This window comes from Perca fluviatilis, chromosome 17 (assembly GCF_010015445.1).
Source record: "Perca fluviatilis chromosome 17, GENO_Pfluv_1.0, whole genome shotgun sequence".
Classification (NCBI taxonomy): domain Eukaryota; kingdom Metazoa; phylum Chordata; class Actinopteri; order Perciformes; family Percidae; genus Perca; species Perca fluviatilis.
Window position 1 is genome coordinate 3,173,346 of NC_053128.1, and position 24,275 is coordinate 3,197,620.

Here is a 24,275-nt window from a genome sequence, read left to right on the forward strand (position 1 = left end):
TGTACGGAGATATGAATAACCTGATTTCTCTCTGCGCCATGTAAACATATCCCGAATATGATCAACAACGGGACGAGCCTCGTAACCGCAATATTCATGTCCATGTCCACGTTACACACATGATTCAAACGACGTGCTAGAGCTCCATCTGTGGGTCTAGCGATACTGTCCAGCAACCAGTTAATCTACAGAATGAGTCATAAACATGAACACAGTGATTAATAGTGGATGGGTTGTTGGTGAAATAATGTATAATTAATGAGAAAACCATTACTGTGAATGGAGCAGAACAGAGCCGCTGTCGGCTGCTGCTCCGGTGCGCATTTACGCATTGTCATCACGAGATGTGTTGCATGTCTCACAGAAATAAAATGTACGCACAGCGCGTACAGGATTACCACCGCCGGCGCCACTGACTAGGGAAGTGTTCTGCAAACTAGATATAATATCATATACAACGGATACTGCTGCTTTAGCTGAGGGATCAAAGGAGAACAAAGGATGTGCTGTCGGGCAGTCTAGGAAAGGAATTTGTTGGATTGTCTTTTTTTGGGGGGGATTTAGGCCTTTATTTCTATAGGACAGCTGAAGACCGGAAAGGGGAGAGAGAGGGGGGATAACATGCAGCAAAGGGCCTAAGGGTGGGGAGAACTTGCGGCAGCTGCGTCGAGGAGTAAACCTCTATATATAGGCGCACGCTCTACCAGGTGAGCTACCCGGGCGCCCAGACAAAAAAGTGGTTGGGAAACAGAGGAGCAAAAAGAGAATTACTTTGCCATCATTGGCATCTGTCATCAACTGTTGCCTCATTCCATATTTAACCCTCCTGTTGTCCTCGGGTCAAATTTGATCCATTTTCTAAAAGTTTCTATATCAGAAATTTGGGTTTCTTTCCACCAAATTGTCCAAAAACATAACGTGGATGGTTCCATACAACCATCACTCTCCACAAGTAAAATTATTGAATTTGGGTTTTATTGAATTTTATAGCATTTGACTTTCTTTTTTTTTATCAAAGAACTTTGGAAAAACCTGACAAAAAATGTTGGAAAAAACAACAAAAACGTCAAAAAAAAGTGCAGAAAAATCGACAAAAACATCGGCAAAAACATCGACAATAACATTGGAAGTTTGTGACAAAAAAATTTGAGAAAAAGTGACCAAAAAGCCAAAAAAAAGTGACAAAACATCGGAAAAAAGTGACAAAAACGTCACCAATAACATTTTGTATTTGAAATTGTGACCCAGAAAAAAATGGCATTGTCGACGGGAAGACAACACAAGGGTTAAGAGACTGTGCAACAGTGGGTTTTCCTTTGCATAATGTAAAAGCAAAGGTAGCGAAGAATAAATAAGTGCAGCTAAGGAGGCAGGGTAACAGGACACTGCTCCATATACAGCCAGGCTGCATCTAATTGTGACATTTTATAATCCATTATTGTTCCATTTGAATCCCTCCTTTTAATCTGAATACACCCGTAATGTGCCATTTTCCTTTGTTGTGCCATTTTTAATCCTTACTCTTTTCCATTTCAAATCTTTATTATGTCATCATTTTTGAATCTCCTTTTGTGCCTTTTTTAGATGCTGATTATGCTATTTTGAATCCCTTTTTTCTTCCATTTTGAATCCTTTATTAGGCCATTTTAGTCACCCTCTTTCCATTTAGAATCCCTCCTTTCTGTTTTAAATATTCCATTGTGCAATGTGAATCCCTTCCTATATGTACATTTTGATGACCTCCTTCTTTCCATTCTGAATCCTCCGTTGTGCCATTGTGAATCCCTAAGTCTTCCACTAGGAGAATGCAGATGTTGCTTAATTTCACCAAACACAATTCGTGATAAACTCTTTGTTTCACTGTTTTAGTGTTTGATTGTCTTACTGTTTTCAGTGTATTAACGTGTTGGTATCTGAATGCTTTCTTCCTTCAGCGCTCCAGTGTTTTCATGTTTCAGTCTGATAATCCTCAACTCGGTCTTAATTACTCCCTAATAATTAGAAAATCCTGATAATCTGCTGCATAATCGAGGCAATTCAGCTGACTGACAGTGCCCGCAAGCGCACACACATACACACACACACACACACACACACACACACACACACACACACACACACACACACACACACACACACACACACACACACACGTCATTAACTAATAAAATACAGTCTAACAACAAGCCCATGCCGAGATTCCCATCAGCATTCACAACAAGTCACACACACACACACACACACACACACACACACACACACACTCAGCAATAATCAGCCTTGTGAATGACTTTGAAGCAGATAATTCTCTGTGTCTCAACATCCACTAATTACCAGCAGCTGAAAAATGCCACAGGAGTCTGAATCAGCCTCTCTGGAAATTAAAAGATACACAGCTAATAATCACACACACACACACACACACACACACACACACACACACACACACACACACACACACACACACACACACACACACACACACACACACACACACAGGCTATTATGTTTATGTGTCTGTATCAAACGGCAAGTCTTTTCTCAGTCAGCAGTGTGAATCTTTAGTCTTGATCAGATAAAACCCCCGTCTGCACATTTAAAGGAACAGTGCAACATTTAGTGAAAGCCTTCTTCCCTGTCATCCCCAGAGGCAGATGAGAAGATGGATATCAGTGTCATCTCTGCGCGTGACCTCCACTTATGAATCAGAATAGTGGTGGGGAAAGGTAGAGCTTTTAGGACTGAACCTTTTATTTCCCCTTTTGCACTCGCAGTCAGCCACAGAATGAAAATGAAAGATTTCCAAAGTCAGCAGGATTCCTCATCTGGGGACCATTAATGTCTATACAAAATGTCATGGCAATCCATCCAATAAGTGTTCACATATGGACGTCTTGACCAAAGTGGTAGACCAACCAACCGACATTGCCATTCCCAGAGCCATGCTTGTACTTAAAGGGTAACTACCGTTTTTTTCAAACCTGGACCCTATGTTCCTATGTTTTGTGTCTAAGTGACTGATGGGAACAACAATCTGTGACATTGGTCCAGTATTAAGCGAGATCGCTGCAGTCACCAGCAGCCAAACAAGTCACTAGGCGTTAGGCATGGGTCTGGGATCCCTAAAAATTCCCCTAAAAAGAGCAAGCATTTGGGGCGACAGTGGCGAGGAAAAAAACTTCCTATAAACAGGCAGAAACCTCGGACAGACCCTGTCCAGGATTTCCGAGTAGACTGAAGGAAACCATACTTTTTTTTTTTCTTCTGTCAATTCGGACATTTTCTTCATGTCGACATTTGATTGTAAAGGTTTTAACCTGGACCCTATGTTCCTATGTTTTTGTGTCTAAGTGACTGATGGGAACAACAATCTTTGACATTGGTCCAGTATTAAGAGAGATCTCTGCAGTCAGCAGCGGCCAAACAAGCTACAATGTAAGTTAATAGGGCAATTGTCCAGCTTGTTTTGCCGCTGACAGATTCAGATTAATATTCTAAGTGTCTGACAACATTATGAAAAGGATTTCTAAGGAGGTCGACCTTTCTGTTGAAGAGTAAGATCATTTTAATAAAAACATCACTAAACCCACCAGACTGCATGTAAATAAAGAGTAATTTTAGCATCGTAAAATACACTTCATTCAAATTCGACAGAAAAAAAGTAAATTCCACTTTTCCAACCATCACAACTCTAGTGTTGGTTGAAATAAACACACAGTTTACTTATTTACATGTAAAAATATTTTGGCTCTATACACGCTAAATGGGGTCTGGTGGGTTTAGCGCTAGCGAACTCAGGGCTGTTTCTGGTTAAACAGAAAGGTCTCAAAGAGGTTTTAAAGGTCTATCTCTGAAGGGACATTTCCATAATGTTGTCAGACACTTAGAATAATAATCTGAGCCTGGCAGTGGTAAAATAGAGCACTTTTAGGGGACCAAACTGATGCTGAACATTTGATTTTCCCCATAGGGTTACATTGCCACCCAGTCTGTGGCTGGCAGTTACAGCGTTCATGCTTAATACTGGACCAATTCCAAAGGTTGTTGTTCCCATCAGTCACTTAGACACAAAAACATAGGAACATAGGGTAAAGGTTAAAAAAAAACGGTAGTTACCCTTTAAGTACTTAAGTACCATTTTGAGGTACTTTAGAATAAGTATTTATAAGTAAGTATATTTTATTTTTTTGAACTGTAAAATGTCACAATTCAAAAATAACCAAATGTAGCTCAGCGTATATTCTTTCAGGAAGACTTCTAATAACTTCAATCACCTCTCTCTCTTCCTAAAACTAATCAGCTGTTTTGAGGTGTTCCCTTTTCAGTAAACCAACCAGAATTGGCCACAAAATTCATGAACCAATCACAGCATGACATCCTGCTTGAAATGTCTTCTCTGCTGCTGTCAGTTGTCATTTCAAGCAAACGTGCAACCCTCCTCCTCCTCTTGCACCTCCAGTCATCGCCACCCACGGCACCCTGAGCCCCCTTCTGGCAGACGGGTCCTTCGGTCCGGTCTTCTGAATCCTTCGCCACCATCACCAGTGTCTGGACTCCATCGCGGGGGGATATGTCTTGGCTTCTCTACCCCTTAAAAAATACTTTTTATAACGATGGAGTCTAATCTCCAAAGACTCTGTACATTTCATATTATGCAGATGTACAATAATCCTTTGCATATCTGCCACGAAGTCTCTCCTGATTGAAATGTAGTAGATCCTTATTAAACAATGTTTGTTTATGCTATGTGTTTTTGTAAAAAATGAACATCAACGTATACCATTTTTTTAGCATAACCTTTTTTGTACGAGTAATGGAGTATTTCACTGTGGTACTGTTACTTTTACTTAAGTAAAAGGATCTGAGCAAGTTTAGTGGAACTGAAAACAGTTGGAAACTGATTTTAACAACAACAGCAAACGTGTTGGACTTGTTTCCCCTTCTCGTTTTAGTTTTGCAGTGTAGAAAAAGCATTGGTGTGTGACTGCAGCCCGCTGTACCCTGTTTCCAAGGAAGAGCCAAAAATGAAGTCAAAGAGGAGAAATAGAACTCATTTAGCCACTAAACACAAACAGAAATAAATAAGCAAGAAGCAGCAACAAGAGTCACAGCAGCAGGGAACAAAGTGTACGGTCTTTCGGCAACGATTTCAAATTGTTAGATTTGTTAGCTACAACGCAGCCCGGGACACGCACACACACACACACACACACACACACACACACACACACACACACACACACACACACACACACACACACACAACGGACCGGCTGGCCGCCCCTCTCTCTTTGGTCCAGCTATAAAAACCCATTAGTAATCGCTCCTCGACTCTCGGCGGCTCTTTTCGCCCAAACGACTTCCATCCAGCCAATCTGCATAAATCTGCATTAATGGGCGATTTTCCCTCCCCGGAAAACAAATGGGCTTTAAAAAACGTCTCCTTATCTGTCGGCTTTTAGAGGAAACATCAGAGAGAAAGAGACACACACCATCCATCTCACAAAACACACACACACACACACACACACACACACACACACACACACACACACACACACACACACACACACACACACACACACACACACACACACACACACACAGCAGCTTGGACATGACAAACAAATGCTGATATTTTAACCATTCTTAGAGCTTACCAGTAGTGGAGCTAATAGCGTGCTTTAGGAAAGGTTAAAGGACCTTAACTGTTTGTTTTTTTCAATCAGCCCAGTAAATCCTATGTGCATACTGGTACATTACAGACAACCTGGCGAAAAGACAATTACACTTCCTATGTAACAACTGTTGCCGCTGTTTTCCCTCGCTTTGTGGAAGAAAAGCGTCCTTTCCCAAGAAAATGTTAAGATTTTCAATTGTTTTTTAAAAATCAATTTTTCCAGTATATTCTGTGGCTCTTTGTGGGATTTTGTCTCTTTGTGGGGTTTTTCTGTCTCTCTGTAGTCGTGTTGTGTCTCTTTGTAGTCAGTTTGTGCCCCTAACACTCAAAAAGCTTCAAGACAAAACTTAAAGCTAAAGAAGTCCAATTACAATCATTAGATCTAAGAAAAGTCTTTTTGTTACATTAAGTAACTTAAGTGCTGCCCAAAACAGCTTGGGGGCTGTGCCTAAACCTTACAGTGGCAGGGAAAACCCTGGTTGTGCTGTATCACTTTGAGGCAGAATATACTGAGGAGGAAATAGAGGCAAGCAGAGCGGGACAGGGAATGGACAGGATGAGGGGACACTGCTGCCACATCATCTATTAGAGTGTTTTGCTGCTAGGAATGGGACATGTTAGAGTTGTTGTTGTTGTTGGAGAAGTCCAAGTGAGGCAGTGATTCAGTGGGTGGAACTACTGTACATGTGTGACGTGCCATCCGGATTCTAAACTCTGAGCGCTCTCTTGTAACTACACAGTAAGGTTTACATAAGCCGCTTACCGACCGGAGTGATTTTTGCAGTTCCTAGAACCCTTTTTTTCTCCTGTTCCGACTGGACCAATTTGGGGATTTTTTAAGTTCCTCTGACCGCAGTACCTGTAACTCTTTCAGCTCCTACTTCAGGGCAGGGACTTTTCAGCAATCACGGAACGCTTGTATCATGTGGACGCGCGACAGTGTTGTTGTCATTACTTAGAATTCCTTATTAGGGCGACAGAAACTACGCACTGTAGCTGTACATGGAATTGTCAATTGGATTTATTTTGGAGGAAAATGATGTCTAATGTCTAAGTTAATGTGTTAAAATTGTTAATAGATTAATAGATAGGGCTGGGTATCTTTCAAAAAATGTCGATACCAGTACCGATGCCAATATTGTGACTTCAATACCGGTTCCCTAAACTATACTTTTTTCGATACCAATTTTATAAAACAAAAAGAAATTACAACATTACGGCACAAATCTTTTTATTTATTTTTCAGCTCCTACTACGTGAGCCCCGTCTCTGTGTAACGTAGAGTTTTTTCCTGCGTGTCTCTATGACGTGTAACGCTAAAAGCCAATCAGAAGCATAATTCGATCTTGGTAGAAGCATGCTGCGTGCTTATTTGCTCACTGATGCTGATGAGATTTACTCCTTAGGTATTGGAATTGGATGACAAGGCATTTTTCGATACTTGATACTTTAGAGGCAATTCCGTCGGTGCCTAAAAAGTATTGAATTCGGTACCCAGCCCTATTAATCGATATTTAATAATTGTTAGCGGCAGCCCTAATTTCCATGAAATGTTTTTTTTAACATCCCTGTTCCCCAGAGGATGAACCTGTGTTATTTAATGGCCCCAATGACCTTTCCTGCATCGCCAACCTCAGGACAAACTGCACTCTGCTGTCTCAGCAAAATCTGGAGTCAGACTGATCCAGGCTGTTAGATGACACTTTTTTCCCTTTCTTTAAAGGTCCCATGGCATGAAAATTTCACTTTGAGTTTTTTTTTAACATTAATATGAGTTCCCCCAGCCTGCCTATGGTCCCCCAGTGGCTAGAAATGGTGATAGGTGTAAACCGAGCCCTGGGTATCCTGCTCTGCCTTTGAGAAAATGAAAGCCCAGATGGGCCGATCTGGAATCTTCTCCTTATGAGGTCATAAGGAGCAAGGTTACCTCCCCTTTCTCTGCTTTGCCCGCCCAGAGAATTTGGCCCACCCATGAGAGAGAGAGAGAGACATCATGGCTTTCAAACGAGCAAAGTGGCAGTTGGTCAAGGCCACACTCCCGCCCCCCCCCTTGCCCCCCACTCTCTTCCTCTATAGCTACATGACATCAAGCCCCGCCCACATCCAAGTCAGTCATTTTGTTTTTGCCTATGTCACTCCCCATACCCTTGAATGGACCAAGACGATAGCGAAGCTGATTTAGCCTCTTGTTTCACATTAGATGATAGAAACAGATGTAGGCTAAACACAAACGACATTTCATGCAACAACAGTGAAGTGTAACTGGGCCCGTGTACTTTTTCGTTCATTTGATTTCCGATTTTGAAACAAAAAGAGTTCGGAAATAACGTAAGACTGCTCCGGTGAAAGCTTGTTTTCATGAACTTCTGGGGCTAGCTGCTAACTACCTCGGAAGCTAACATCTAATGGCAGGCAGGTTGCTAATTAGCCAATGCTAAAAAGTATGGAAGTACTAGTTTCCCCTGCTTTCTATCAATATTCCTCAGTAATTGTCTCTTGGTGTAGTTTGCTAACGTAGACATGTAGACATGACATGTAAATGAACTGTTTGCGTGCTAGCTAAGTCAACGGTCAACACCTTTTATATTGTAACGTGAAAGGTCAGGCTGCGTTAGCTTTAGCTAAGCCACAGCAGCAACTTGCACTGCCCCGTTAAAATGCAACTTCAACCCTCGGATAAAACGGTAATCACATAGTGGTTTTACTGTATCTAGACATCTGTATATGTGTTCGACCTTTTGACAGAGGTGTCAAAAGTATTCACATTCATTACTCAAGTAGAAGTATAGATACTAGGGTTTGAAAAGACTTCTGTAGAAGTTGAAGTATCAACTCACTTTTTACTCAAGTAAAAGTGTAAAAGTACTGGTTTCAAAACTACTTAAAGTATAAAAGTAAAAGTAATGTAAGGGGGAAGAAATGCCAAAAAGGACAAAAGCTTAGCAAACCCCACCTCCACAAAAAAAACAGTTTTCTAAAGGCCATAATGACTATAAGGTTATATTAAAATCATACGTGCAAACGTGCATCTCTTCTGTGTTTTTCAGACAACGGCAGCTACAGTCTGGTGTTAGAATCCTTTCCAGTGAAATACAGACATACTTTTACACCGTTTAGCTGTCAGCATTTTAACCGTATTGACTCCAGCTGCTAGCTAACGGTAGGCTAACGTTACCTGCTGTCGAGTGTAGGGTTAACTAGCGTCCCATGCGGCGATGTTTCAGTTCCCTCTAACGTCCGTTTTCGGAGCATCAGAGAGAAGCGCAGTCATTTAAGCGGCACCTAAATAAGGCACTGAAATCTGCATTGCTATTCGGACCGGTAGATAACGGTCGTTAAGGCACCGGTGCCGTATTAGCACCGGGTCTGTGCAGGTGCGATGGATCGTGTACAAACCAATAGGGTGTTGGAATGGTATATGTTTATACTTCTCATCCAACCACAATCAAATTCACTCTCTCCAGATGGTGCAATTTATCTGGATAGGGTTTTTTTGTGTGTGTTTTTTTTGAACAATGACAAGCCGTAATGAAACAAGCCAAACTGAAATAGGAGTAACGAGGCTATTTTTAAAATGTAAGGAGTAGAAAGTACAGATAATTGCGTGAAAATGTAAGGAGTAGATGTAAAAAGTCTGCTGTAAAATAATTACTCCAGTAAAGTATAGATACCCAAAATTTCTACTTAAGTAAGGTAACAAAGTATTTATACTTCGTTACTTGACACCTCTGCCTTTTGAAACACTTAGATTAGGTGTGTTACTGTGCAGGTAAAATCCGAGGAGCATCTCGCATTATTGTGAATTCTACTGAACCAGACTGAGAGACCATTTAAAGGCTCAGGAACCCTTTGCGGGTGTTTTGGATTAATTAGTTGATTAGAGTGATTAGAAACTTTGAGTCTACAATATTGAACCTTTTCACAATATTCTAATTTTCTGAGGGTTTTCATAAACTGTAAGCCATAATCATCAAAATTATAACAAATACAGGCTTGAAATATCTCGCTTTGCATGTAATAAGTCTATATAATATATTAGTTTTACCTTTTATGTTGAATTACTGAAATAAATGAACTTTTGCATGATATTCAAATTTTTTCAAGTTTCACCGTATGCTTCTGGTTCACTTGTTAATAAAGCAAAATCGCACCTTTGTACATTTGGTTGTCATGGAGACTGAATTCTTGCTGTTAATATGAAAGTCCATTACGAAACCACACACCATTCTACTTTTGAGGGCTAAATTAAATGTAATATTGCTCGTTTTCCGTTTGAACACATTGTCATCAATATTAACAAGCTTTGAAATGACCCATTTTTCAAATTTGGATATTGTTTCAAAATCGGAAATCAAATGAACGAAAAAGTACACGGGACCAATTACAGTAACTATATGAAAACTTAACTGTTGCATGAAATGTCGTTTGTGTTTAGCCTACATCATCAGTTTCTATCTAATGTGAAACAAGAGGCAGCTTTGCTACCAGGCTGGCTTTTTTTTTCTTCAAAAAACTTTATTATTCAAGTACAGATACATAAACACATTGAATACATTAAATTCATACATACATACATACATACACGAAAAAGGGGCACATTAAATTTACATTAAAGAGGTGTTAATTGTAAATGTTCAGAGTCTGGATGGATTTTAAAGTTTCAAAATATAATTTCATATCATTTTTAAATTGGTGAATATTCGGTTTTCTTTCAGATCATTTATGGATATAACATTTTCAAATAAAATTAAAAGATTCAAAATGAAAACATGGCATTCATCCAAATAATTTCCTTCATAGTAAAAACTGCTACCAGGCTGTCTTGGTCTGTTTGAGCGTATGGGGAGTGACGTAAGCAAAGAAAAATGGCTGACTTGGATGTGGGCGGGGCTTGACATCAAGCCCCGCCTTCCCGCAGGCTGCAGAGAGATACACTTGACATCCTAAGGAAAGCTCATTGTGGGACTGGCTCTAGTGGCTGTAATTCTGCACCAAGGCTGAATTTCGGGAAAGAGACTTCAGATACAGTATTAGGGGACCACTAAGGTCTAAAGAGACTTCAGATACAGTATTAGGGGACCACTAAGGCCTATATTAAAGAGACTTCAGATACATTATTAGGGGACCACTAAGGTCTATATAAAAGAGACTTCAGATACAGTATTAGGGGACCACTAAGGTCTATATAAAAGAGACTTCAGATACAGTATTAGGGGACCACTAAGGCCTATATAAAAGAGACTTCAGATACAGTATTAGGGGACCACTAAGGTCTATATAAAAGAGACTTCAGATACATTATTAGGGGACCACTAAGGTCTATATAAAAGAGACTTCAGATACAGTATTAGGGGACCACTAAGGTCTATATAAAAGAGACTTCAGATACAGTATTAGGGGACCACTAAGGTCTATATAAAAGAGACTTCAGATACAGTATTAGGGGACCACTAAGGTCTATATAATAGCATCCAAAGAGCACCATGTCATGGGACCTTTAAAAAAAAAAAAGCCTAAAGATCTTAAACTCTGCAGTACAACTTATTTACACTGTAAATACACTGTACTGTGTCTCTGGTCTAGTTTGCTGCTCTGTTGACACGGCAACCCTGACCTGGCTAAACAGCTGGGGAAATAGACAGATGATGGATGGATGTGTGGGCTTGTGAAAGTAAATGTTTTTTTTAATTTGGTTTTGTTTACAGGCTCTGCACAGCGAAATATAACCAATAACCAAACAAACACACACACACACACACACACACACACACACACACACACACACACACACACACACACGTCATTAACCAATAACACACACTCTAACAACAAGCCCACAGACCATCAATCACTCACAAATACAGACACACACACACACACACACACACAAAAGTCGGCTAGTCTGCTGCATGGCTGAGTTTCAATCAGATGCCGAGAATCCCATCAGCATTCACAACAAGTCACACACACACACACACACACACACACACACACACACACTCACTCACTCACTCACTCACTCACTCACTCACTCACACACAGGGTTTCTGACAGAGGAGACTGGTTCTGACATCTGAAGCTGCGATCTGTAACTTGCCTCGCGTTTAAACGGCAGCACATAGTCATTAGTCTCTTTCACACAAGGATTCTGCAACAGAGCCCAATGAAGGTCTGCCATTATGCAGGCTTTGTTTACTCGCACAGAACCAAAGCAAAGTGTGTGATTTCACATAGCATGCCGGGAGCAACAGAGGCGCGACGTGTAACACAACAGCGTTGGTGTCTAGTGTGTGTGTGTGTGTGTGTGTGTGTGTGTGTGTGTGTGTGTGTGTGTGAGCCGATCAGCTCTGCTATTTAACCACGCGAACCCAACCGGACACATAAACTGCCAACTTTATGCATTATAGTAGCACAATTACTCAGGAAAGAGGACAAAGATGGCCGCAGCGCCTGTGCATGTATGTGTGTGTGTTTGAGAGAGGGAGAGAGCAAGAGGAAGAAAAGGTGGACCATTGCACGCAACGTTTCTGTAAATTATGACTCATTTTGGCCGCTCGGAATGCTGCTTTGTCACTATTTGACCTGCCTGTGGCTGTGTCGACTCGGGCATTTGTATTTATTTATTTGGAGCGTGTGAAATAACAGCAGTTGTTGAAAACATATCCAACAAAATTGAAAAAAAAGGAGAAAAAAGAGAAAGCGATAACATAATTCAATTCATTAGTGAATTTCCTTGATTTGCAATGCGCGAAAAGGAGTAGGAAAAAGTATAAACTCATTTAATCCTACCCCTAAGGGGAAGTGCACGTAGTCCCGCCATGCCGCTTCGGTTCGGCGGCGTTACATCTCTGTGAGTACCTCCCCTGTCTGTCCCCCCATATAGGGCTGCACATTATGTGGAAAATATATATATATAAAGTTGTTGAATATCGCGATAACAGTATTACTTGCGATAAATAAACAGATGTTAAAGTGTACTCAGTTCTGCATTTCTGCTGCTTTTAGTATTCTACTAAATACAACAATTGCTTGTTGAATTTAAAGCAAATAAAATGCATTTCCAACACTTTTATTTAAAGTGCTCATATTATGCTCACTTTCAGGTTCATAACAGTATTTAGAGGTTGTAGCAGAATAGGTTTATGTGGTTTAATTTTCAAAAAGCACTATATTTTTGTTGTACTGCACATTGCTGCAGCTCCTCTTTTCACCCTGTGTGTTGAGCTCTCTGTTTTAGCTACAGAGTGAGGCATCTCACTTCTGTCCCATCTTTGTTGGGAGTCGCACATGTGCATTACCTAGGTAAGGACTACTAGCCAGTCAGAAGCAGAGTATGAGGGCGTGCCATGCTAGCAGCTAGGCGAGCATTATAACCCGCCGATATATCGGTGGGGCTCTAATTAGTAGTTCTGTAGTTTTAGAGTAAAGTAATTCAGTAGTTCAGATTAGTACTTGTTGTAGTTGGTCAGCAGTGAAAATGTCACTGAACAGGCAGCTAACCTGAGGGTAAAAACGTAACGTCCTAAAGTGAGTTTATAAGCTGTTGAGTACCAGTAACTATGTCCACATACAGTACTTCTGCACTACAGCGTTGCACACATGAAAAACCAACCCCCCTATGTTTCAAATATCCAGGGACTCAATCTGTCTGAGCCAGAAGCTGCTGTGTGTGGTGGTTAAGGAAATGTGAGTGGTGTGTTGTTAGTTACTGTGATAATGATGTGCACCGCATCTCACCTGAAAGCAGGTTGTGTCACTATGACAACTGGCTTATGTTAGCTATCATCTTTCTCAACATATATGCACCTCATCTGCACATTTGAGAAGGGATATTTTACATTTCTTCCACTCAGACCTGTTGGACACTGTAATATGATATTTATTTTTTTTACTTTTCTTCTAAAGGAGTTAAAATTGCTCAACAAGGAAATGTCTACAAACTTTTGGAACCCCTGTATGCCCTGGGAAGATGCCAGTTTAAGTAATATAAGCTGCGTTAACTCCACCCCCGGCAAGCTGCTGAGGTAGGGCTATATAATATATCGATATTATATCAATATATGAGCCTAGATCTCGTCTTAGATTTTGGATATCGTAATCAGAATCAGAAAGGAGTTTATTGCCACAGTAGTAACCCTACGTGGAATTTGCCTTGGTGATTGGTGCATACATACAAACAAACATATTAAACATTAATAAGAATAAACAATAAATACAGAGACAAATATCTACAAAATTGCTGTTTAAGTAGTTTAAGCACTGTGTGCAATGGGCAGACATATAGTAGTGTTGTCTTTTCCTGGTTTTAAAGGCTACAATGGGATTTTCTGAACTTACCGGATGGTTCCAGTCCTTCTATTATTTGCCTTTACCCACTTAGTTTTCATATGCATGGTACTGATGATTATCTAAAATCTCATTGTGTAAATCTTTGTGAAAGCACCGATAGTCAACCCTACGATATCGCCGCAATATCGGCATCGATGTGTTCGGTCAAAAGCATTGTGATATTTGATTTTCTCCATATCGCCCGGCCCTGTGCGGAGGTTTGAACTATGAACCTAAACACATAGCCTAATGATACTTTGCAGATTGTTTTTCTTTCTGCTGCTTATTTTAGACATGACTTTATGATAACACAGTTCATCTACCTCACCTGTCTGTCTTCAAACCGTCTTCCCCTGTAACAGCTCTCTGGTGTTTTCGGCGGCCCGCGCCAAACCGTCAGCCATCAGCGCCTCCTCCAGACTTCTCCTGGCCTGGTACACTTTCAGCTCCTGCTCCCTGCACACACAGAGGTGGGAGAGGATGTCTTATTATGGGTCCTATTCATGCAACTTAAACATCCGATCTTCCTGAACACAACACGATTGAACAGAAAACTTAAATAACACAAACTACAACCATTAAACTCCAGAAGAAAATAACATAAACCCCAACAATGACTCCTTTCTTTAGTGTATGTAAAGTAAAGTTCTGAGGGTGGTGCTAGAGGAAAGGGAATGGTGTCATTTAAAGAGCCCCTATTATGCTTTTTTAAATTTTCATCGTCAAGCACTTCCCCATTAGCCTGGTGAGACCGTCCTGATCTCCAGTGAACTCCAGTTTTCCACTCGCAGATCAGTCTGGCATCTTGAGATAGAGAAAATTTGGAGCCGTTCGCCAAATGACCGACCAATCAGCGTTGGTTTTGTGGCGGGTTTAGGTGTGACGCAACATGAAGCGACTGTTCAGTCTAAACAACATGGCAGCTTCCACGGATGAGGTGAGCGTAGCTATCGCGCAAGTTTTATCCGAATTAGAAAGTATTCCTTCATTGAAAGAAGAGCAAAAAACGGTACTGGAGGCTTTTCTCGGAGGAAAAGATGTTTTTGCTCTTCACCCGACTCGTTTCGGCAAGAGTTTGGTCTGATTGGTTGATTTGGCGAGTCTATCATCAACATAGGTGGTGATTGACAGATGGTTTATCCAATCAGCTAACCAGTATTTTTGCCCCTTCCCAAAAGTTCTCCAACGGAAAGTTCCCCGATGGATATGCCGAGCAAATGCAAAGCGATCCATCTGGCGGAGTCAGGTTACTTCCCCATAGCCGAAGAATAAAATCTGTTTTATGTCTGTGGTACAATCTGAAAGAGACTCGTGCCAATGACACGGAAGCTGATTGGCTGCAATGTAAGTTGCATGTTGGTCTCATTTGTAGTCATAATACAGCGAAATTATATTTGGACTAGCGAAAGAAAGAATTACAACACCACGGAATAAAAAAAGAGAGCATTAGAAGTAGCGTTCTAGTAGTAGCGTTAAGACATGTTTTTTTCAACTCTTTTAATTTGAATTTCCCAATAAATGATATACAGCGGAGGCCATGGTGAACGAAGCATAAATAGGACAGTATGTCAATTCCCCTTAAGTCCCTTACCCACCCGCAAAGCAACCCAGATCAGGTCCAAACCAGACGACACAGACACATGCACACCAGTAAGGACATATGACATCCAAAAGATAAAAATAAAGTACATGAACAAATTAAAATACAGAAAGGGGAGGGAGGGGAGGGAGGGGCAGCTGACGTCGAGTGGAGCAGTCTAGAAGGAACTCAGTCCTCCTCCAAGTCAGGAGATAAACTGAGGGAATCAACGAGTTCTAGGAAAGGGTTCCATGTCTCTAGGAGTGTCGAGATAGAGACTTTAAGTGAAGATCTAAGCTTCTCAAGCTTCAAATTGTCGAGCACCTTTTTAATCCAACAGTCTTGTGTGTGTGTGTGTGGGGGGGGGGGAGCCTCCAGTTGAGCAAGATCAGTCTCTGGGCTAGCAGAGATGCTCCCGCCTCAGTGCAACAGGGAGGTCCTTTTTAAGAGTTTTTCAGACCCCGCAGAAACCGTGTTCAAAATAACATAAGTGTATTTTGCTTTGGAATAAACTGTCGGATGGACTGACCACCGGCCTACGGGCTCACCCTCTGTTTGACCAAAAATTTAAGAAAAAAGGAAAAAAGAAAGCGGATGTACACATTTTGAGTTGTTAAGAATGTCGGTAGGTTTTTAGACAGACACAGAGATGTCCGATCCCTTAATAAATAAACAGCCAGATATACAACGAGACGCAGTCATACAAAACAACATTTGCATCTGTATAATAACATAAAAAGGAAAAAATGTAAAGGATAAATAAATTAAAAATGAATAAAAAAAAAAAAAAAAAAAAAAACAGAAATTAATAAAAAAAAAAAAAAAAATATTTTTTTTTTTTTTTTTAAAAAAAAAAAAAAAAAAAAAAATAAAATAATTTTTTTTAAAAAAAAAAAGGGAGTTTTTTTTTTTTTTTTTTTTTTTTTATTAAAGAAAGAGGGTGAGAGGAATAATTTTATTTTTTTTTTTTTATAAAATTCTTTTTTATTTTAGAAAGATGAGAAAGGAAGAAGAGACAAAGAAATGGAAAAAAAGTAATTTTTTTTTATTTTATTGAAAATGAGAGAAGGATGGATGGAGAGATAGAAAGGGAGGAGGAGATGGAATGAACTGGAGGGAGAGAGGAGGATAAAACAGAAAAAGAAGACACCGGTAGGAAGAGGAGGATGGGGATGTAATGGAAAAAAAAAAGATTGAGACGGAAAAACAAAGGAAGGAGAAAGACAATAATGCATTTTTGGAAGGATGGAGCAATGGCAGAGGGGGTGGGGAAGAGGTGGATGGAAATATTGAAGGAAAGAGGGAAGAAATGAGTGAATGAAAGAAAAACATAAGGAGGGAGGAAAGGAAAGAATAGAAGCTAAGGAGAAAAGAAATGACTGAAGGGACGATGGACAGAGGGGGAGAAGGAAAGGACTGAATGATAAAGGGATGGGATAAGGAAGAAGGAAAGCAAGGAAATAATGGGAGAGAAGGACAGAATATAAAAGGAGTTAAGAAAATGCGAAAGAGTAAAAAGGTAAGGAAGGAAGGAAAAATCACTGGAGATGAAAAGGGGAGGCAAAAGGAGGGAGAAAGACAGAGTAAAGTAGGAGAGAAAAGAAAAGGAAGGACTGGAGAGGAGAGGGAGGATGTAGTAATGTATTCCAGTGATTCTGCTGTAATGGCTTTGGCCAGCTGTTCTTTGCTACTGCACACACACACACACACACACACACACACACACACACACACACACACATAGACAGACAGAGTTGGTGTGTGTCCCCACAGTGCCACCTCCTGTCAGGTTACAGTAACCGTTTATGTGGTTTACAGGGACTCTGATCTGAGGACTGATCTTCTTCATCGTAGCCTTCTTCTTTTATGAAATGTAAGCATTTATTTATTTCCCTTGAATATAGAATTGACAAAACAGGGTGTGAAATATACAGTGTTAGTAATAACCCTCCTGTAAGTCCCATGGCTGCCAATACAAATGAAATTGAAAGAAAAAAAACTTGACAATCCCACTCCTCCAGCTGACCAGGGAAACAAACTTCCCTTTTCCTCCATCAATCATTCACTAGTTTTTAGGTTTGACCTCCTCCCTTCAAGCAGCCATTGGTTTTAGTTAATTTTCATTAAAAGAAATCAAACTTGCAGTAGCAAGAAAGAGAGAGAGAGAGAGAGAGAGAGAGAGAGAGAGAGAGAGAGATAATTCATCACAGTCAATATTTTACTCTGAAAATCTGAAACCTCAGATGTTGAAGAGCCATAGTGAGAAAAGCAACATAATTCTTTTTCTTCTTTGAGAACAAATTGGGAATTAGAGCTTAACAAGAAGTTTAGTGAAAAAGAATGGCTAACTCTGTGTACGGAATGGACCTCACCTTTAACTATAAACATTAAAGTTAAGGAAACTAATTATAAATTCCTGTATAAATAGCTTAATAAGTTCGATCATATAAATTCTCCTATGTGTAGGAAATGTGGAACTGAATCAGGAACATTCATGCATTTATTTTGGTATTGGTAAAGCTGTTCCTTTTGGGAGAAGATTCATAAAGCAATTCAAGATATGTGTAACTGTACTTTTGAGTTATGCCCTATGTTATATTTGTTGAATTATGATGTGGAAAATAAGTTTCCCTATACAAGAAAATGTGTGTTTACAATGTTTTCCTATTTTGCCAAAAAATGTATACTTACTACATAGATTTCCCAGTCAGGACCCACATTGGATCAATGGCTGGAGCAGATAATAGACTTGTTGCCCATTGAACAAATTACAAGTAAACAGCATTCAAGACTGCACGATTTCTTATCCACATGGTCCTTAGTACTAAATTATATAAAGACTATAAAATGATGAATTCACACTGAATAATGGTTAATGGACAGACTGTGGTAGCGTAGGATTATTATTATTATTTCCTTTTTTGTCTTTATTGTTTGGTGTGGCTGTGTTTTGGAGTATGTCTTGTATGTTTAGTTTTTTTGTGTGTTAAATTGTGAATAAAAAAAAAAAAAGAAAAGCAACATTGACAGTTTAAAATGATTGAAAATACTGCAAACACTGCCATATCATCACCTTTTAAGTTAATACGGTGAACTTGTTAGCAAACAGTTGCTTATTTACAGTACACATCCAGCAGTTACAGAGAAACATTACCATTCATTTGAAGTCATATTTGTGTCCACCTGATAAATGTTAGTCCAATATTTCCTTTTCTTTTACCTCTGTTTTTGGTCTCCACCAACTCCTGTGGGAAATATCTGGCTCTGTAGCTGCTAAATGCTCCACTATGTTCACCAGCTAGCCACTAATTTTATCTGTCTGCTGTTTGGTGCTGAGCAGGTAGTGTATGTATAATTTTTAGAGCTTTTTTGCTAAAATAAAAAAAAAAAATGACATTGATGAAATGAGGCTATGTTCCGTCAACCGTGTTCCGTCAACCGTGCAACCTTTTGTTTTTCTGGGTCATAAAATTTGACACTTTTCGCTTTTCCTGTCATGTTTTCCAAAGTTCATGTTGCTGTTTTGCGCTTTCTAAAACTTTTTTTAGACGTTTTTGAAGCATTTTTAGACATTTTTCGCAATATTTTCAACATTCCTTTACCATGTTTTTTTGTTTTTCTTCAAATGCAAAAACATTGAATGAAACACTCAAATACAATGAAAATAGTGAACTGATCATTTATTTTACTTGTGAAGAGAGTTGTATAGAACCACCCACGTTATTATTTTGACAATTTGGTTGAAAGAAACCCAAATTTCTGATATAGAAACAAATTTGAGGACAACAGGAGGGTTAATAGCACTGAGGGGAACTACAGATGTAAATTATAGAGTGTGGTCTAGACCTACTCTATCTGTAAAGTGTCTCGAGATAACTTATGTTATGATTTGATACTATAAATAAAATTGAATTGAATTGAATACAGAGCCAGGTAATAATAATTACGGAGTATCTATTTGCACCCCCGGTACGAATAGCCTCGGCCACACAGCTGAGCTATTTACACCCTGTGACGTAACAACAAAAAAACGTTGCTCGCGTGCACCAAAATCATGGCGGACGTTCATCTTCCATGACCGCAGAAACTGGCATATTAGGAAAGTTTTGTCTCTAAAGTTTATAACAATTGAATTTCTAGCCGAAAATGGATACTACAGTTGCGCTTTCTGTCTTCAGTGAAAGCATACAACCGTTAGTTTGTTAGTTAGTACCTATTTTTTTGTATACAGTATGGTTACCTAGCAACCGAGGCTTGAAGAAACCAAGTGGTAAACAGTTGTTCACCTTCCTGAAAGAACTGCTAGGTGAGTGGTTAGTGCGCTTACCTTTGGTATGGGAGGTTGGAGTTCGATTCCCCTGTGTGGTGATCTTATTTTTTTAAATTTGGATTGGATAATTTGCATGCAATTGCACAAGTCAAGTCAGTTTTTTGCAGGGTGGTAGGGGAAGACTCATGAATATGCCTGCTCTGGTTGGGTTGGTTAGGTTTAGGCAAGAGGAGTGGGATGGTTATGGTTAGGGTAAGAATGTCAGGGCGATAATATCCCAAAAAGGTGTAATACATGAGTAGTATGGATAACTGTGTGTAAATATATGCGAAGGTACTGTAAATGCACAGGGGTGCAAATAGCATACACTGCTAATTGTACCAGGGGTGCAAATAGCCTCACCCTATTAATTATCAGTAGGAGAATTAATATGAGCGATGACTTTCGTATACATTAACAAACAATGACTAAAATTAAAATAAAAAATGGCATTTTAAATGTCTAACATGTTTCTCTGCTATTAAACAGTTTGTGCACACAACACTGCTCGGCACACACACCTCATCACTTTTTAACTGAACAATGATGGAGAGTATTCCTTTAGGTGGACACCCTAAAGGCCCAAACGCACTGAAAGCGATAATTGACGCGCCTCATTTGACGTGCCTCAATTGATGCTTCTATGGCGCACCGCAGGCATCAGATTTGAAGCGCCGACACCACAGAACCAGCAGTCATTTAGAAAAGGTCGCTATTTAGGCAAATGTTTTGTATGTTACAGATACCCCTATCAGTGGGGGCAGCAGACTTTCTTCCTTGACGGACCTGGTTGTAACACCTCTGTCAACCCTACAGTCCCTTTTCATCACCAAACGGATGATTGCTTTTTCTTTTTTTGCAGGGACAGGGCAGGTCACTAAAACATTATAAATATGTAGTTATAGTGCTTGCTCTCCATCCCCCAGCCGCATAAATCACTCATTATTTCGATTTATGTTTTTAAACGCCATCACAATTATTATCTTAATCTTATCTGGTTCTCCATCCTCCAACCGCATTAATCGCTCATTATTTCAACTTATTTATAAACGCCACCACAATTATCACTGGGCTTTAAAGTAACTTTCACACTCTCAGCTGCCGTGACATTTTGCAATGGTGTCTGCCGAAGGAATTATTAGCGTGATTCACACGATCATTAACATCCTCTGCTCTCGTGTTTCACACACCGACCTCAGTCAGTTAGTGAGACAGCAGAGAGACAGAGAGATGGACGTGCACAACAGTTTGGGCCCGTAACGCGCCTGTATATACATTAATTAATATGAATTTTATTCCGGATCCGATCATTACATAGCGTATTACAGTAACTCTCTCCAGTCCAGGGACTACAGGTGGAAATTAACAATTGTTGCTATAACCTGGCCCAAGACATATTCTCTTGTTTAACAAATTTAATGTTTATTTGTGCATTGTGCCTGTTTCAAATAAATCAATTTCCATTCCATTTCCAAACATGCAGTGCGGCTGTAGAAAAAAAAACAGCATTGGTCGCGCTGGGTCCTCATTTTGACACTCCAAAATCGAAACAAGGTCGTAGTAGACGAAACGCATTTGGTGCGTGTTCGGCCATTTAAAACAATGGGTGTACTTCAAAACGCACGCCTCAGACGCTTTCAGTGTGTTTGGGACTTGAAAGTCAATTTGGAGACTCCAAAAATTTGCCTGACTCTGCCCTCCTACGTAGTTCCGCTCAATTTTCATTTTCCTTCAGTACGCCGTCTGGGTTTGCAGTGTATTCTTGGGTTTCTACTAGAGGCAGCAGGATAGCCCGCTGACTTTCATATGGGAGACTAGGGAGTGGCAACATCCAGTTTATGAGGGAGACTGGGGTTCGAATCCCGGTCATGGCGCGACCTGTGTTCGAATCCCGATCAGGGATCATCCAGTGACTGTCTACCTCAACTATGAGCAATAACTCTAGGGGCCATGTATATATTATTTGTTTGTTTATAGCTTTCACTTATCATCTTACGTAATGTAGGACGTCACATGGGTTGGTCTGACAATAATTATTGTCTATTTATGTACCTGTGCACCTGCATGGCGGAAGCTAGAGAGGGTGTGAGTTTGGGTTTTTGCATTTTCTGTTGACTGCCAGTTTCACTGCAATTTCACTGTATAAATCAAAACAATGCCTCACCCTAATGATGAGTCGTATTTGGGGTGATCCAAACATCTTCATACATGATGCGAATCTGGCAGTGCTGCTGGTGAAGGAGAGACGCAGGCTGATGCATGCCAGCGGTAGGCTTGTTAGTAGCTAGTATACGTCCTTGACTGCGGGATGAGTCATCAACATTTTTTTTATTGTTTTCCAGGAAATGACAAAGTTGAAAATGATTTGGAATAAAAAACTTGTTTGTCACTGTTGGGCCTGATACTGGCATATAAGTGATGATCAGCGCAATATATACTGTATGGCATGAAAAAAAACCCTGTAAACATCTATTTTTAGTTGACGGGAACTTTACGCTGATAGAATCATGGGGCTGTGTGCTTTCAGCCGATGTAAAGTCAGTCACGGTTGTGTTAGAGAGTAAAACATTGTATTTTTTTTCTTAAATGAACATAAAATTGACAAAACCATCAACAGGCATACCCCTTGGGACCTTAGCTAATGTTAGCAATTAATTGCAGTTTTAAAAAAAATATTGCGATTAGACAATTATGTAATAATTGTTACAGGCCTAACTGGATGTACAGTACCCGTCATGTGAGACAGTCTGCTCCCGGATTTCAAAACAGACCATAATGGCGGCTCGTTTTGGAATACGATCTCTCATTTTACTAAAATGGTTTACCGAAAATGTGTCTCTGAAAACATTGTAAGCGAGAAACAGACTATGCAGCTGCTGAATCTGTCTTCATTTCAGTTTGACGACGGTTAGTTTAAAAGATGTTCCATGAGCTTTTGAGAGGCTTCAAGCTGCCCGCTCCTCATTTGCATAAAGTAGCCTGGATTCGACTTTATGCAAATAAGGAGCGGGCGACCCGAAGCCCTGCTTCTCCAATGTCCCCGCGACGCAATCAGAATGCATTGCACAGCTGCTCCCATAGAAATGAATGGGACGCGTGGAAATGACGCTGACAGTGGACACGTGCTATTACAAAACAATATCCATCTAAAGTTTGCTAACATTAACCCTAACATTAGCTACCGTAAGCTAATGGCCATACCAGACCAAGTACAGCCTGGGCAGCAAACTCCCTGTGTTCTGAATTGAATTGAAAAATACTGGGTCAATAAATCTTTCAAAAGTTACATAGTCTCACCTTAACAGGATAAAAGTTTAAGAAAGTAGGAGCTCCAAAGACATCTGATGCAACATCATGGAATGTATCAGCATGAATACTTATGAATGAAGATTTCCCCAAATCACAACACACATTGCAAAGGATCAAGGTTGACAGTAAGAATGTCAAGTAGGAAACATACAGTTGCTGCTGAATAAATAACCCTTAAAAAAAACCCAGCTACATTCTTTCATGTACAAAGAAATACGTATAGAGGAAAAAAAAACTAAATCAGTAGTTTCTACCTTCTCTATCCATCTTCTATCTTTCTATATCCAAAGAGTGCCAAGGGGCAGCAGCTGGAACCCCATTAGCTAACTTATCATCAAATTGGCACTGTTACAAGAATGCCAAATTAGCTATTAGTAGCTCCAGATTGCAATGTACCCATCGATGCAGATAACTATTACTGTATTACTGAGATCCTAAAGAGAAAAGTTAAAACCATGATGATTCTCAGGCAAGTTCGGGAGTAGTGTCTTTTTTTCTAGTAATGCTAAGCAGATTTATGGATGGATCGTGACAGGCTTCAAAGTTATCATCAGAAAGTCATGCTGATCCGGTCATCCGTGAGGAACTCGCAGTAGAGCCGCTGCTCCTTTGCATCGAAAGCCAGTCGAGCCCTCTGGGCGCCTCCCTAGGGTGTTCCAGGCATCGGGGAAGACCCAGGACTAGGTGGAGGGGATTATATCTCCACCCTGGCCTGGGAACGCCTCGGGATCCCCCAGTCAGAGCTGGTTAATGTGGCTCAGGAAAGGGACGTTCGGGGTCCCCTGCTGGAACTGCTGCCCCCGCGACCCGACCCCAGATAATCGGACGAAGATGGATGGATGGAGTCATGCTGCATCTATGATATCATGTTCAGATGATGATATGTGTAATGTGTATGTTCAGATTTGACTGAGTTATGACACTAGGAAAGAGTACAAATTCAAACTCAAGTTGAGGCAATTGGACACTACTTAATGGTTTCACATTTTTTTCTGTTTATACAGTACTGCTGACGCCGACTACATCATATCTCTTTCCAGCAAAACTGAGCGAAAGCAGAAAATGCAGAA

The 24,275-nt window shown here is 40.2% G+C and overlaps 1 protein-coding gene across 4 annotated transcripts in view; it reads right to left on the bottom strand.

Moving 5' to 3' along the window:
- Positions 1-24,275, bottom strand: part of mbd2 (methyl-CpG binding domain protein 2) — a 78,265-nt gene that overhangs the window by 4,720 nt on the left and 49,270 nt on the right. For 3 of the 4 annotated variants that reach the window (XM_039780659.1, XM_039780656.1, XM_039780658.1), the window contains one exon: positions 14,337-14,464. In XM_039780659.1, the coding sequence (XP_039636593.1) occupies positions 14,347-14,464 (118 nt within the window). In that variant the 3' untranslated portion in view covers positions 14,337-14,346. Of the gene's footprint in view, positions 1-14,331; positions 14,465-24,275 lie in introns of all 4 variants that reach the window. The other variant, XM_039780657.1, reaches the window with a different exon arrangement.